Genomic DNA, 16675 nt, shown 5'->3' on the forward strand with positions numbered 1-16675 from the left:
TGGTCAATATGGTCAATATAATTTACTATCTGACTAGCTGAAGAATATTCACATTATTCAGTGTCACATAAGGTGCAGTATGCGTGAGGTAGTGTTATAATTTACTATCTACTGAGTATACATTATTCACAGTATCACGGTATCCACTGAAATATACATTATTCACAGTATCACAGTATCACAGTGTCCACATAAGGTGCAGTAAGCCTATGGTAGTGTAGGTTGTCCTCCTTGGGTTCCTATAAGTCCCAGGTCAATGTCTGGTAGCAGTCGCTGTCGCTGCCCCCTGTTGTGGAGCCTGGAGGCTGCTAGTCGCTGCCCACTGTTGTGGAGCCTGATGGCCGCTGGTATGAAGGACTGTCCGAGGCGGTTAGTTGAGTGTCGTGGGGGAATGAGTCTGTGGCTGAACGAGCTTCTCATCTTGACTAGCTCGTCGTAGAGGGGGTGGTAGGGGTTCTCCATGATGGCAGCCAGCTTCCTTATCATCCCCCTCTCTGCCATCACCTCAAGTCTAGGTAGCTCGACTCCCACCACGGAGCTAGCCTTCCTCACCAGCTTGTTGAGCTTGTTGGTGTACCTTGAGTTGATGTAGCCTCCCCAGCATGCCACAGCATAGAAGAGGATGCTGGCCACAACAGACTGGTAAAAAGACTGCAGCAGTCTGTTGCACACATTGAAGGACCTGAGTCTCCTCAGGAAGAACAGCCTGCTCTGTCCCTTCCTGTAGAGGGCCTCTGTGTTATCCGACCAGTCCAGTTTATTGTTCAGGTGTACCCCAAGGAACTTGTATGAGTCCACCATCTCCACATCCACCCCTCGGATGGAGATGGGAATCGGGGGGGGGGCTCTTCTTGCCCCTCCGGAAGTCCACCACCAGCTCCTTGGTCTTACTGGTGTTGAGTTGGAGGTGGTTGCTGTCGCTCCACCCCACGAAGCTCTCCACCAGGGCTCTGTACTCCTCCTCATCATCGTCGGTGATGTAGCTTACGATGGAGGAGTCGTCTGAGAACTTCTGCAGGTGACACCCGCTTGAATTGCGGCAGAAGTCTGAGGTGTAGAGGGTGAAGAGGAAGGGTGACAGCACAGTTCCTTGGGGGGCGCCGGTGTTGCTCACCAGTACGTCAGACTGACTGTCCTTTAGTCTGACGTACTGTGGCCTCTCAGTGAGATAGTCCTTGATCCAGGCCACCAAGCCGTGCTCCAGCTGCATCGCGGAGAGCTTCTCCGCTAGCAGTGACGGCTGGATGGTGTTGAAGGCGCTGGAGAAATCAAAGAACATAATCCTCACTGAGCTGCGCGGCTTCTCCAGGTGCGTGTACACTCTGTGGAGCATGTAGATGATTGCATCCTCCACCCCGATGTTTGCCTGGTATGCAAACTGCAGGGGGTCGAGGGAGTCACGCACCAGGGGCTTGAGGTGTTGCAGGACCAGTCTCTCAAACGTCTTCATGACGTGTGACGTCAGAGCGACTGGCCTGTAGTCGTTGAGGGTGCTGTAATGCCAATATCGGTAGGCCGATAATATCGGACATCCCTAATGATAAGTACTTAATATTACTCTCTCTAATGATAAGTACTTATGATTACTCTCTCTAATGATAAGTACTAATTGTAACTGAGGGGTACAATTCCCTGACTGTATTACTAGATATGATACTTACTACCACTACCTTTGTACTTAATATTCGGCCACCCAGTACACGGCATAAATATATTATGATGAACACTGTCACGTAGATGAAACGGATCCAACACAAATGTACGAATTAGAAATAGGTCTTTATTTCTACACAGCGATGGTGTGTAGAGCAAGCACTTAATCAAATCAATCACATTTATGAATGGGAATTAGTATGCACTTTTATGGCAAGAGTATTCGTCGGTATATCAATAGAGAATGTCCAATCTCTGAAGGCGCAGGTGGTACATATACGACCTGGAATAGTTTAAGGAATAACAGCAATGATACTTTAATGATTATAGGTTGGATACACTAGGGGGGGGGGTTAATCCGGTCGCTTGTAAGCCGACAGGAGTAGGAAGGGGGGGGGGGTAGAGTTCGGCTGCCTCATCCGGCCAAGGGTATCCCAGGTGAACCCACTGTAGTGCCGTTCAATGCGCCGGCGATCCTTGGACCACAGATGAAAGCAGATGGACTCTTTGTGGGCCGGCGTCCTCCGGTCCACGGAGGAGAGACGTGAAGCGACCTCGTCTTGCAGAGCGTCTCCTCACCTTGCGTCCTCTCCAGGGGGGGGGTTCCAACACACGGCAGTGTCGGGGGTCTTTATCCATGGAATAATCAACGTATACAAAGCATAATCCGTGCCGGGGAAGGCGGGCTGTCGTCGGTAGAATAATCCGGTATACAGGTCCACTCGCTCGTCGGCTCTGGGGCTCCTCGGGTGCAGCTTCACGTGGGGTCAACCACCCTGGATAAGCAGCCAGTTCTCTGCCCGAAACGATGGGGTACTGACTACGGTAGTATTCTCACCGCACGAAGCACTATATATTAACAGACTATTATTAGCTCAATAGACTACGTCCAACTCGACGATATAGTGCCAAATATGACTATTCAAATATTAATATACACGATGTCTCAATACCGATGGTAAGCCGAACTTGGCCTTACTCCCACACGTGGCGTCGCGGGGAGGCTTTACGTCTGTGACTCTATTGGAGGGTAAGAAACTGGACTGAAAAGGAAGTCCTACTTTAGTAGCGCAGTATATATACGCACTATGAACAAATAGTCCCATTAGTGGTGCGGTAGCCAGATTCCTACGCGGAACTAGGACTTGTTCGTACATGTTGAGCGGTACGTTTGAACTGGGTCTGGGGGTATGGCAGCCTGGCACCAAGGTCTCGACCAATAGTAGAATGGAGACTATTATGGGATGTTCAGTAGGCTAGAATGGATATTCAATGCATATTGTACAAGGAATATACAAGGGATATCAGGGAATATTAGAGAATATACAAATACAATTAAATATATATATATAAATAAATATATATATTCGGTTCAATCTGGCCCTTCACAACAGCCACCCCCTGATTGGTCCCAGACCTAATCAGTTAAACAGAGACAGATTAATCGCGTTGTCTATTTACACATAAGGGTTTGCTGTAGGGGTCAGTCAACTTCACAAAGTCATAGGGTTATAGGGTCATGGTCATCATCGATTGTGTCTGGGAGTCGGGGCAGTTCTATGAGCCTCGCCACGGGACGGGTGTAAGTGCGACCCTGGACAAGCACTTCAGCTGCTCGGACCTTGCCGTCGGCACCGGTGATCACTTTGCTTACGCGGCCGGCCGGCCACATAGCTCTGGGCAGTGATTGATCAATAATCATGACGACTGTTCCTTCTGTCAAATTGTCTCTCTCCTTTACCCACTTCTGGCGGGTCTGTAGAGACGGTAGGTAGTGCAGTAGGAAACTGCTCCAAAACTTGTCGGCTGATACTTGGCTGTACCTCCACATTCGTCGGCCGTTCGCTTCTTCAGGCCGGTACATTGTCTGGGGTAATGCAGGATCTAGCCGCCCCATCAGGAGTGTGTTGGGGTCTGCAGAGATAACAGTGCTCAATCCACAGAACACAGGCTTCTTATTCTCAGCCTCCTCCTGACTGGCTTCCCTCGGGATAGGCGTGGGCCACTCTCCTTCCGGGAGCTTTAGGAATGCTGGGCCGTCACTGTAGACATTGCGACGGGTGAGGTCATCCAGGGGCATCCCCCGGGTGATGACGTCAGCTGGGTTCTGTTTTGTATCAACGTAGCGCCACTCTGTTTCTCCGGTTAACTCTTCGGTTAAGTCTTGAATCTCGGTGACTCTGACTCCCACGAAGACTTTGTACTTGCATGAGTCCGATTTGATCCAGGCGAGTACTGTCGTGGAATCTGACCACAGGATTGTTCTAGACACCGGTATGGTGAGCTCACGTTGGATGAGCGTGGCTAGGTGCGCTCCGGCTAGGGCTGCGCAGAGCTCTAGACGTGGGATAGATTGTTGCTTGCGTGGGGCTATTCTCGAGCGGGCGAGGACAAATGCTGTGTAGATCTCTCCCCCCCTTTCTTGGGCCCGCAAGTAGGCTACTGATCCGTATGCGACCTCTGAGGCGTCACTGAAGACGTGTAAGTCCATTTTACATGTCTCTGGCCTCACCGTGGGTGGGAAGTAGCTTCGGCGCATATTAACGCCTGGGAGTGAGTGGAGCTCCATCTCCCACTCTCTCCAGGTGGATGCAAGGTGTGCGGGAATGGGGTCGTCCCAGCCCTGGTCCTTGTCCCACAATGCTCGTACAATCATTTTTGCCCTGGTGGTGTACGGTAGAATACATCCCAGCGGGTCATATTGTCGGGCGAGTGTTGTGTACACACTCCGTCTGGTGGTCGGCGCCGCCGCCGGCCTTCCCTGCTCCGTAGTCAGGGGCTTGTGTCTGTAGTGAAGCGAATCTGTTTTGAATCGCCACACCAATCCCAGGGTCATCTCCTGGGCTTCTCCCGGGATTGTAGCCATCCAGGTCTCGCTGCTGGCTGCCTTGTCCTCGGAGGAGAGGCTGCGCAGTACTTGCGGATCGCTGCTGGCCCACTGCCTGAGATCAAAGCCGCCTTTGATCAATGAGGCGCGGAGTTTAATCAGGAGAGCCTCGGCTTCTTCCTGGGTTGAAAGGCTTTGTAGACAGTTGTCTACGTAGAAGCTGTTCTTTACGCTGTGTCGGACCTCTTCGTCCGCTGCTGGGTCCTCTGCTACATGTTTCTGTAGTGCAAATGTAGCACAGCAGGGGCTGCACGTCGTTCCGAAGGGGAGGACTTCCCATTGGTAGATGGCTGGGTGCTCATCTCCTGGCTTCTCTCTCCATAGGAACCGTAACAGGGGCTTGTCCTCCTCTACTAATCTCACCTGCAGGAACATTCCTTTAATGTCCCCGCTGATGGCCACATTTTCCTGGCGGAAGCGGAGTAGAACGCCGAGTAGGGAGGGGCCGAGCGTGGGACCGGGCAGTAACTCTCTATTCAGATTTTGGGATCCGATCTGGTAGCTGCAGTTAAATACTATGCGGTCTTTACCGTTGTGATGGACCTTGTGGTGAGGCACGTACCACGATTCAGTGGTCTGGTCAGCCTCTTTAATGTCCATCTTTGTGACGTGTCCCACTGTGATGAGCTTCTCAATCTCAGCGCGGTATACACTCTCTTGGGCGGGGTTCTTGGCTAAGCGCCGCTCCGTGTTCAGCAGGTACCGTTCTGTGGCGTCTGTCTTGGCGTGGAAAGTAGGCATTCCTTCTCGCCGCAGGAGTGGCGTGGCGTATCTCAACACGCCGTTGACCGGGACTCTCTTGGTCCCTGTCTCGAGGAGGTGAATGGCGTAAATGTCATCTTTAGAGCGAATGTCTTTCTTTCCGTTCTTAAAGGGCATTTGTTCCAAGGTCCATAGCCGCTCTACGTGTTGCAGGAGTGCGGTTTCTCCCTCCGTGACTCGGGAGTGGAGACATCTAGTGGCTGTACTTCGGTTGAGAGATTTGGCGAGCGGGCCTTGGAGAGTCCATCCCAAACGGGTCTCGACTGCTGCAGGACAGCCTCGGGGTCCGGTGTGAACCCGGTCTATCGGGACAATGAGGTCTGCATGGTCGGAGCCTATCAACAGGGTCGGCATAGCATTGTCTATGAGCGGGATCGGTAACTTGCGCAGATGTGCATATTTCTCCATCAGCTTGGCGACGGGGTATGTGTACCGCGACAGTCCTATTTCTTGGCTGGTGAAAGCGTCTGTAATCTGGTACCGTCGCTCAGGCTGGTCGCTTGCTGCGATAGAGAATGAGACATTCTCGCCCTTTATCGTCTTCAAATCTCGTCTTATTGTCCGAATTGTCATTTGGGTTTCGCTTCCCCGCAGCCCTAGCTGGGCCGCAGCGGAGGCGAGCAGAAGGGTCTTCTCTGACCCGTCATCGAGGACGGCGTAAGTGTCCAGGACTTTATTCTGGTAGCTTAGTGTCACACGCACTACTTTTAGGAGCACTCGGGCTCCACTGCTGCTGGCGGGATCGATGTACATGACGCTCGCTTTGCTGCTGGATGGTGCGGGTGAAGGGCGCCGTCTGTTACTGTCGTGAAGTATGTCCAGATGGGCTCCATCGCACTTGGTGCACCTTTTCTTTAAGCGGCATTCGGCTGCCATGTGTGAGCGCGCACAGCGAAAACAGCGCTTGTTGGACTTTATCCATTGACTTGCTTCCTCCGCGTTCAGCTTGGGGAAGGAGTCACATTGCGCTAGCCAGTGTTCTTTCTCACAGTAGGGGCACACTATCTTCCACTTCTCCGTTCTGGAGGGGGTACTGTGGCTCCTGCTGCTCGGTACTGACTCCGATTGGTGCATCACAGTCACCGATCTTCTTCCATCATTTAGTCGTCTGGTTCCTTCTCTGGAGCCAGGGGTGCTCCGTCCGAATGTATCTAGCCGTAGGCTGCTGACTTCTCTCGCCAGGAAGTCTGCTAGATCGAGGAGGTTCGGTTCGGGGCCATTCGGGTCTCGGTGGTCTCTCTGCCGCCTAAAACGCTCCTGTCGAGCGGGCGGCAGCTTCTCCAAGATCCTTTCCACATTTGAGTTGGCGTAAAGTTCATGCCTCCCCTTCTCTCTCTGCGCTCCCAACATCCCTACCAGGGACTGCACTCTGATGGACAGGTCGTCCAGTGCTCGATTGTCTATTGCTGGGGGTAAGCGGTCGATGTGTCGGATCTCCTGGATCACGTAATCCCATATGCGCCCATACCTCTGGTCCAATGCTACCAGCGCTGCTGTGTATGGGGTGGTGGAAGTCGCGTAGGCGAGCGCTATATTATGTGCGCGGGGTACCTTTAAGTGCTTCAGTAGGATGGCGTATTTATGGCGTTCATCCAATACATCCACCAACATGGTCTCCAGACACATGCGGAGTTCTGTATACTGGGCCCGGTTCTCTTGGGTGAAGTCGGGTACCATAGGCGTGCCAATGTATGACGCTGACTGTGGATACATCGGCGAGCGTTGGGGGAGAGGCCTCCTAGGCGAGTCTCCTCCCGCTCCTTGGTATGGGCTGGTACCGGCAGTGTACCATGGCCCGCTTGTCCAGGTGCTGTTCCTCGGTGCGGGTCGTGCGTCGTGCTCACCCGTGTATAGAGTCGGGGGTCTGTAGCGCAGTTCCGCGGGAGTATAGCCTGGGCTGTACCGGACCTCCTGGTCCGGTAGAGTACTGTGCTGTCGTCGGGCGTGGTTCTCCTCCTCTTCCTCTTCGTCTTCAGTTAGGTCATCCAGTGCTTGTAGTCTCTGGTTTAGCCTCTCCACAGGATATGCTGCTCCTTCCCGGTTGCTAGGTCTCGCTTGGACCGGTGGGGGGAGGTGGTCTGTGGGGGGTATAGACCTCGTCTGTTGGTCAAGTTCAGGGTTGTTTACTCGGCTAGGGGATGCCGCCCTGGAGGTGTGTCTAGACGAGTTCCTGGAGCCTCTGGCGGAGGGAGAGGGTGTTGTCCGTCTGATCAGCTGTTCTATTAGTTGCGCTTGCTGTCTGTCGCGCTCTGCGTCCCGTAGAGCACCAGCAGCTGCTCGCTGGCTGTCTGCTCGGTCTCGGGCCACATTCTCTTCTCTCTGAATGCGTCTTATTTCTAGACGTATATGCTCTTCTTCGCTCCGCTGCTGGATCTGCAGTCGGTCGCGTTCAGCAGCGGCGTTCAGGCTGATGAGGAAGGCCTGCTGTAGGGTCCTCTCTGCCTCGCTGGGAGAAGGCGGTTGTATAGGGGAGCCTTCCCTCGGGGTACTCCTTGCGGAGCCTTGGAGCTCTATCTCCACGGTGCTCTCCCCGTCTTCTTCCGTGCCGAGTTCTCTCTCGGTAGCGTTGTATTCCTCCCGGGACTCATCGGGGACTACTTCTTCAGTACTGGCGGGGTGTGAAGTCATGTCTGGTTCCCACTGGTCCCCACCGTGAACTTGGTCAGTTACATTAGAACCCGTAGGGGCCTCTATGGTCGGGGTAGTCTGGGCGTTGGGGTTAGACATACTTTTACTTTCTAGTTTTACCGCGTTTACTGTTAGTAGAGGACTAGGTTATTGACTGACAGCGTAAGCCTCTAAGTACTGAGGGAGCCGTCGTTCGCGCTGCGGGCGTTGGTTAGGAGGATCGTTTCGTGGAGTGTTCATCATAGGCCATTTCAATATTAATAACACTATATTAATATTACACTGATTACCATCCGGCTCGAAGGACCAATTGTAACTGAGGGGTACAATTCCCTGACTGTATTACTAGATATGATACTTACTACCACTACCTTTGTACTTAATATTCGGCCACCCAGTACACGGCATAAATATATTATGATGAACACTGTCACGTAGATGAAACGGATCCAACACAAATGTACGAATTAGAAATAGGTCTTTATTTCTACACAGCGATGGTGTGTAGAGCAAGCACTTAATCAAATCAATCACATTTATGAATGGGAATTAGTATGCACTTTTATGGCAAGAGTATTCGTCGGTATATCAATAGAGAATGTCCAATCTCTGAAGGCGCAGGTGGTACATATATGACCTGGAATAGTTTAAGGAATAACAGCAATGATACTTTAATGATTATAGGCTGGATACACTAGGGGGGGGGTTAATCCGGTCGCTTGTAAGCCGACAGGAGTAGGAAGGGGGGGGGGGTAGAGTTCGGCTGCCTCATCCGGCCAAGGGTATCCCAGGTGAACCCACTGTAGTGCCGTTCAATGCGCCGGCGATCCTTGGACCACAGATGAAAGCAGATGGACTCTTTGTGGGCCGGCGTCCTCCGGTCCACGGAGGAGAGACGTGAAGCGACCTCGTCTTGCAGAGCGTCTCCTCACCTTGCGTCCTCTCCAGGGGGGGGGTTCCAACACACGGCAGTGTCGGGGGTCTTTATCCATGGAATAATCAACGTCTACAAAGCATAATCCGTGCCGGGGAAGGCGGGCTGTCGTCGGTAGAATAATCCGGTATACAGGTCCACTCGCTCGTCGGCTCTGGGGCTCCTCGGGTGCAGCTTCACGTGGGGTCAACCACCCTGGATAAGCAGCCAGTTCTCTGCCCGAAACGATGGGGTACTGACTACGGTAGTATTCTCACCGCACGAAGCACTATATATTAACAGACTATTATTAGCTCAATAGACTACGTCCAACTCGACGATATAGTGCCAAATATGACTATTCAAATATTAATATACACGATGTCTCAATACCGATGGTAAGCCGAACTTGGCCTTACTCCCACACGTGGCGTCGCGGGGAGGCTTTACGTCTGTGACTCTATTGGAGGGTAAGAAACTGGACTGAAAAGGAAGTCCTACTTTAGTAGCGCAGTATATATACGCACTATGAACAAATAGTCCCATTAGTGGTGCGGTAGCCAGATTCCTACGCGGAACTAGGACTTGTTCGTACATGTTGAGCGGTACGTTTGAACTGGGTCTGGGGGTATGGCAGCCTGGCACCAAGGTCTCGACCAATAGTAGAATGGAGACTATTATGGGATGTTCAGTAGGCTAGAATGGATATTCAATGCATATTGTACAAGGAATATACAAGGGATATCAGGGAATATTAGAGAATATACAAATACAATTAAATATATATATATAAATAAATATATATATTCGGTTCAATCTGGCCCTTCACAACACTAATGATCAATTTATTTATCGTTAAGTACTTGTGATTACTTTCTCTATCGTTAAGTACTTGTGATTTCTTTCTCTATCATTAAGTACTTGTGATTACTTCCTCTAACACCATTTCTTCATGCAGACTTCCCCACAGACTCCATAAAAGGGTAAAACCTCTGTGTGTAACAGTCGGCACTACCAACCTACGAGGCGCGCCTGTGTGGAGCCGAACACTGTGAGTGGACAGTCTTTGTCGTAGTCACGGTAACCTCCACTTCTGGCTGGCAGACTGGCGGGCATGTTGAGGTTAGAGCGGATATATCGCCCTGCACACAGAGAGAGAGAGAGAGAAGAGAGAGAGAGAGAGAGAGAGAGAGAGAGAGAGAGAGAGAGAGAGAGAGAGAGAGAGAGAGAGAGAGAGAGAGAGAGAGAGAGAGAGAGAGAGAGAGAGAGAATGATACACCTCAGTTATATATGGCTTTTCCAAAAATCAAAGAGTGATGATAAACTAGACTTGTGCTGCCGGTTTATCCCCCGAATGGCCTGAATTCTCTTATTTTGTGACCACGCCCCTAATTCCAGCCGTTGAGGAGTATTTAGTTGTATGAGAACAGCGCCGCCGTGAGGCCAGACTCAGAACTTCACAGGCCTCCTTGCTACGGCAAGGCAAATAATTATATGTTTGTCAAGTTTGGTGGGAATCGGATCAGAAGATACACTAATTTGAGTATTGAACGTTTGGCCTGATGGTGGCGCTAGAGAAAGGTCATGGGGTCACCAAAACCAATAGGATTCTTCCTTCTTGGGGTCATGAATGTGTCCCGCAAATTTGAAAAGATGAATACAGTAATGTGAAAAAGAATGTACAGTGATGTGAACATTTTACATTTGGCCTGATGGTGGCGCTAGAGGAAAGGTCTTGGGGTCACTAAAATCAATAGAGTTCATCCTATAATGGTCATGAATGTGCACCGCAAATTGGAAAATGTTTGAATGAAATCTATTTGAGTTAGAATAGAATAGAATAGAAATACTTTAATCATCCGAGGGAAATTTGACAATACAAATCGCTCACAGTAAACATTTAGACATTTAGACGGAACAAAGTCACAAATAAGAATAACAAAACAAATGGCCTAAGAATAAGAATAGAATAGGCCTAAGAATAAGATAATAATAATAGAGTACGGAACGGGATGTTATGTATGTATACATTACATTATATTATATACATGGTAGTGAAAGGGTTAAAAGAAAACGCCAGTGAACTTTGAAGAGGCGAAGCTGGGAGACCAACCTTTGGCATCGAAGCACTGAGAGACCCAGTGTTTACCAAACACAACGTCCATTCTCTCGCCATGGCGACACACAAACAGGCTCCTCTTGGGCAGAGAGGACTGGCTACTTGGCTGCAACATCTGAGAAAGAAAGTTGGAATTGTTAGCTCCTGTTTAACACTAGCACAGCCATGGAGAAAATGCCACTAATTCCCGCCAGGAACGGGTCAGACGACCCGACAGCTTATATGAGAAACAGTGTAAACTATATAATTACCTCTGAATGTAAAAATATGAGGTTTACCACAATGAAATGTAAGTTTGAGTGACATAAAAAAATAATAATAAAAAAAAAATATATATATATAAAAATATTATAATAATCCACATGGCTTTTTTACATACAGTTACGACTTTGTATGAAATCTCACGGTGTTCCATTACTCGTACCAATTGAACACCACAGATACCACAAATTTTTCTATGAAAGAGATACATTGGGAGGTTTTGTATCAAGTTTTTATTATCAATTACTAACGTCCTCGTATGAAACCCTTCAAATAGACACTGTCTGGAGGAGGGATATACCAGACCTGGAATATGACTTTGATTGGCAAGGAGCCTGGGAAAATGTCCGACTTACATCAAGGAACCCGGATCATCAACAAATCAATCTGAACTATATTCACAGGACATACTTGACTCCTATAAGGCTGTGCAAGATGGGGCTTATACAAGACTCCAAATGCTCCCAATGTACAAATGGGAACGAAGGAACATTTATGCACATGTATTGGGACTGCCCACCAGTTAAGGCATTCTGGAAAGATGTGTCCCAACAATTATCAACACTCGTATTTTGGAATATACCTGTACACCCCGCGGTATTACTATTGAATGATGTTTTTGAGTTTGCAGTGAATCCACAACTAAAAAGATTGGTTTTATCGGGTATCACAGTAGCTAAAAAACTGATCGCATCACGTTGGTTTCAACCGGAAAAAATGTGCCGAAAAGTGTGGTTTCTTACATATCTTGATGTGATATATCAAGAAATATCTACAGCAAGAATTCTTGGGATCAATGAATCCAAAATGTCAATGTGGTTAGAAGTGGTGGAGAGAATAAAAGCTAGCTTATAATGGTGGTGTCTGGTTAGGAGTGAGGGATAATGGAGGTACGATCCAAGAGGGGGTCTGGGAGGGGGGGGGTTTGAGCTGGAGCATATGTGTGTAGGGTTTTAGAAAATAGGTATTAGGGGTATATTATATACTAACATTTATATAATTGTAATTTCGTTGGATATACACTGTATACGGCTAAAATGTTATTATAGACTATTTTTGTTTTATCCTGTTTCTGTACTTGCATATATTATAACCACCTTTACTGAAAGTTTCATTATGCATTGTGTGTTGAGTACTGACTTTTAATAACTTTTTGTTCTGCAATAATAAAGAAAATATAAAAAAAAAAAAATATTATAATAAATTCTTTTTGGATGGAAGAGCCACACATTGACGGGCAAAGAGCCACATGCGGCTCGCGAGCCACGGGTTGGCCACCCCTGTGCTAGATGCTCGCAAAGTGCTGTGACTTTCGTCTGTTCCAATGGCCCATATGTGGAATAACGTTCTAATTACATTTTCCTGAAGTCATTTTGAAATTTCAGAAACCGTGCCAGATAAAACGGGTACTTTTAGGAAAAGTCATTGAGTGACATAGCTGGAGCTCGACCGAGTGACGAGGATACATTTGTTGAAAATGCCTAGGGGTCGTGTGACCCCTTGTCGGCTGTGCTAGTGCTAGTGTTAAGCCAATCACATTTCAGCATCAAGGTGGCAGTGAGGAGGTCTGGAAAATGCCACACGCAGCTGCTAGTTATCTAGCGGACGACTAGCGGATGACCGGCCAAGGCGTTGTACACGTTGCACATCGGACAGGTTCAAGAGATGGAAAATACCTAAGCGCTTGGCTTTATAAGGGATCTTTATGATTTATGATTTGATGATTTTATTAGGATCCCCGTTACCACCAGCTAGTACTCTTCCTGGGGTCACATAAACACATAACATGTAAACATGACAATAGATGAGACATTTACAGACAAAACAACCAAGTGGTATTAAAATCAGAAAGTGACAATATCCTTTCTCTCAAACATAATACTATATACTATATATACATATTCTTAATCATATGGAATCATACATAGTACAATATATATTACATAACACAGTATATAAAATAATATGCACTACATTCACAAACCATAAACATACATACATACATACATACATACATACATACATACATACATACATACATACATACATACATACATACATACATACATACATACATACATACATACATACATACATACATACATACATACATACATACATACATACATACATACATACATACATACATACATACATACATACATACATACATACATACATAACTTCAGTATTTTACCCTGATTCATAGACACTGATATACATACAAAATAAACATACATACATATACTACAGTATGTTACCCTGATTCATAGACACTGATATACATACAAAATAAACATACATACATATACTACAGTATGTTACCCTGATTCATAGACACTGATATACATACAAAATAAACATACATACATATACTACAGTATTTTACCCTGATTCATAGACACTGATATACATACAAAATAAACATACATACATATACTACAGTATGTTACCCTGATTCATATGCACTGCATATACATACAAAATAAACATAAAGACATATACTACAGTCCTTTACCCTGATTCATAGGCACTGGATATACACACAAAATAAACTCTTACCACCTATTTGTGTAGGCTTTTGATATTCCTATCTCTAAAATAAAAATAAAATATATATACTTTTACTCCACTACATTTCAAAGCAAATAGTCAGCTTTTTTCTATTGCACTCCTTTCGGTTTCTGAGTCAGTGTTCTGTAACGATCACATGATACGTACAGCTGCTGCCTCTACAGCGGAAGCCAGACTGCTGCCATGCTGGGGGAAATGCTGATGTGATATAATTAGTGTATACTGTACATATTGCTGATGTGATATAATTAGTGTATACTGTACATATTGCTGATGTAATATGTACAGTATACACAGACTGCAGACGGCAGATATTGGCTTGATCAGCCGAATGCACAATTGGAAGTGGGCTTCCCAAGTCTTACACCAGGCGTTGCAGGGCCAAGGCTAAGAGAATAGTCAAGGACTCAAACAACTGCCTCTTTGCACTGCTGCGGTCAGGCAAGCGCTACCGGAGTCTCATGGCCAGTGCAGAGAGACTCAGAAGGAGCTTCTATCCTGGGCCCAGGAGTTCAAAACATTGAATCCCTATTGATTAATTGATTGATTGATTGATTGATTGAAAATTGTAATGAACAGATTGCAGAATGGGTACAATACAGTACGGCTCAATACACACAATTGTTAAGGGGATGCAGACCAGAGAAAGACTTTCGTCTTGTTTACATCAGGGTCCCCCATTTTCAATTCATAATGAGTTGGAAATTAATTAATTCAAATCTGATCCAATCAGATAGGGATTACAAGTTTTGAACTCCTGGGCCCAGGCCATCAGGATGCTCAATGACTCTACGCAACACTAACCCAGCCATCTACATTCATTGCACACACATCCACACACTCACTTTAAACATTCACCTTTAACATTCACTTTGAACACGTTTTTAACACTACACCATAATGTGATCTATTTATTACTAAAATATTCACACTACATCTCCACCTCATCTTTGCATTTGAGCATTTTGTACGTTAGTTTTGTATATTGTGTATTTTGTATAGTGTTTGGTCTTTACCTTTTTTTTTTTACTGTATGAAGCACAATCTCAAGAGGCTCTTACAGAACCAAGCATCTCACAGTAATGTACATGAACCTTATATGTGACAAATAAAACAAAACTTGAATTTAAACATTGCTAGAATGTGTATACTGTAAATAAACCTTGTGTTTTATGTATAATCTACTGTTTATTTACAGTGTATCTGTGTCTCGTCTCATCATGAGGTCCTTGTCCACATGTCTCTACACCAAACCACAGACACCAAACCACAGACACCAAACCACAGACACCAAACCACAGACAACAAACCACAGACACCAAACCACAGACACCAAACCACAGACAACAAACCACAGACAACAAACCACAGACACCAAACCCAGTACATCTTGTGAATTTGGTGAAATAAAGAGCCTCAATTCTGATGTTCATCTCCACCTAAAACACAAACTCTTATTGTTTACCAAGAGACTTGCTGTGACTTGACTCACACTCGTGATTCTGTCAATTTACATTTATATTTACATTTAGTCATTCAGCTGACACTTTTATCCAAAGCAACTTACAAGTTGTGTACAACAAGTCAGCAGGAAGGGTACAACTCTGGCAGCTAAGGGTCAGTAAGATTGTTCGTCAAACAGTGTTGAACTTGAGTGCTACAGTCTTGAGTGCATAGTAGTATAGACTATTAGCATAGTATGTAGTAGTATAGACATATTAGCATAGTAGGTAGTAGTATAGGCAAGGTAGATTCTTTAGGTAGCAAAGTGCATAATAGTCAAAGCCAATACGAAGGTATTATTTTAATTTCAGATATTGATTGAAGTTTGACAGCAGAAAATAGAGGTGGTTTCAGCTGTCCTGACTGTGGTGGTTTCAGCTGTCCTAACTGTGATGGTTTCAGCTGTCCTAACTGTGGTGGTTTCAGCTGTCCTGACTGTGGTGGTTTCAGCTGTCCTGACTGTGATGGTTTCAGCTGTCCTAACTGTGGTGGTTTCAGCTGTCCTGACTGTGGTGGTTTCAGCTGTCTGTCCTGACTGTGATGGTTTCAGCTGTCCTAACTGTGGTGGTTTCAGCTGTCCTGACTGTGGTGGTTTCAGCTGTCCTGACTGTGATGGGTTCAGCTGTCCTGACTGTGGTGGTTTCAGCTGTCTGTCCTGACTGTGGTGGTTTCAGCTGTCTGTCCTGACTGTGATGGTTTCAGCTGTCTGTCCTGACTGTGGTGGTTTCAGCTGTCCTGACTGTGGTGGTTTCAGCTGTCCTGACTGTGGTGGTTTCAGCTGTCCTGACTGTGGTGGTTTCAGCTGTCCTGACTGTGGTGGTTTCAGCTGTCCTGACTGTGATGGTTTCAGCTGTCCTGACTGTGGTGGTTTCAGCTGTCCTGACTGTGGTGGTTTCAGCTGTCCTGACTGTGGTGGTTTCAGCTGTCCTGACTGTGGTGGTTTCAGCTGTCCTGACTGTGATGGTTTCAGCTGTCCTGACTGTGGTGGTTTCAGCTGTCCTGACTGTGGTGGTTTCAGCTGTCCTGACTGTGATGGTTTCAGCTGTCCTGACTGTGATGGTTTCAGCTGTCCTGACTGTGGTGGTTTCAGCTGTCCTTACTATGGTGGGAAGTTTGTTCCACCGCCGTGGACCGAGGACCGAGGACCGAGAACAGCCTGCTTCTCTTTAAATTGAATTGGCATGGAGTGACCTGTGACCTGTGATACCTGGAGCGGAGGGCAGAGGACAGTGAGGCTGGGTGGGTCTCCGGTGTCGTCTAGGAGACGGCCGTCCAGCTGACTGTCCAGCGACAGACCGGCCACAACGCTGGCCGAGTTAGACGGGGCGGCACCGTTGAGGAAGGAGTGAGATCTGTGGAGCAGACACAAATACAC

At 47.1% G+C, this 16675-nt stretch overlaps 1 protein-coding gene across 1 annotated transcript in view; it reads right to left on the bottom strand.

The window, feature by feature from the left end:
* LOC311233849 (ubiquitin-associated and SH3 domain-containing protein B-like) overlaps positions 1 to 16675 on the bottom strand; it is a 104208-nt gene that overhangs the window by 25972 nt on the left and 61561 nt on the right. The window contains exons 7-9 of the mRNA XM_084320897.1: positions 16508 to 16652; positions 10957 to 11077; positions 9863 to 9985 (exon numbers count right to left, since the gene is read on the bottom strand). Of these exons, the coding sequence (XP_084177023.1) occupies positions 9863 to 9985; positions 10957 to 11077; positions 16508 to 16652 (389 nt within the window). The remainder of the gene's footprint in view (positions 1 to 9862; positions 9986 to 10956; positions 11078 to 16507; positions 16653 to 16675) is intronic.

This window comes from Notolepis coatsorum (assembly GCF_963971535.1).
Source record: "Notolepis coatsorum genome assembly, chromosome: 8".
Taxonomy (NCBI): domain Eukaryota; kingdom Metazoa; phylum Chordata; class Actinopteri; order Aulopiformes; family Paralepididae; genus Notolepis; species Notolepis coatsorum.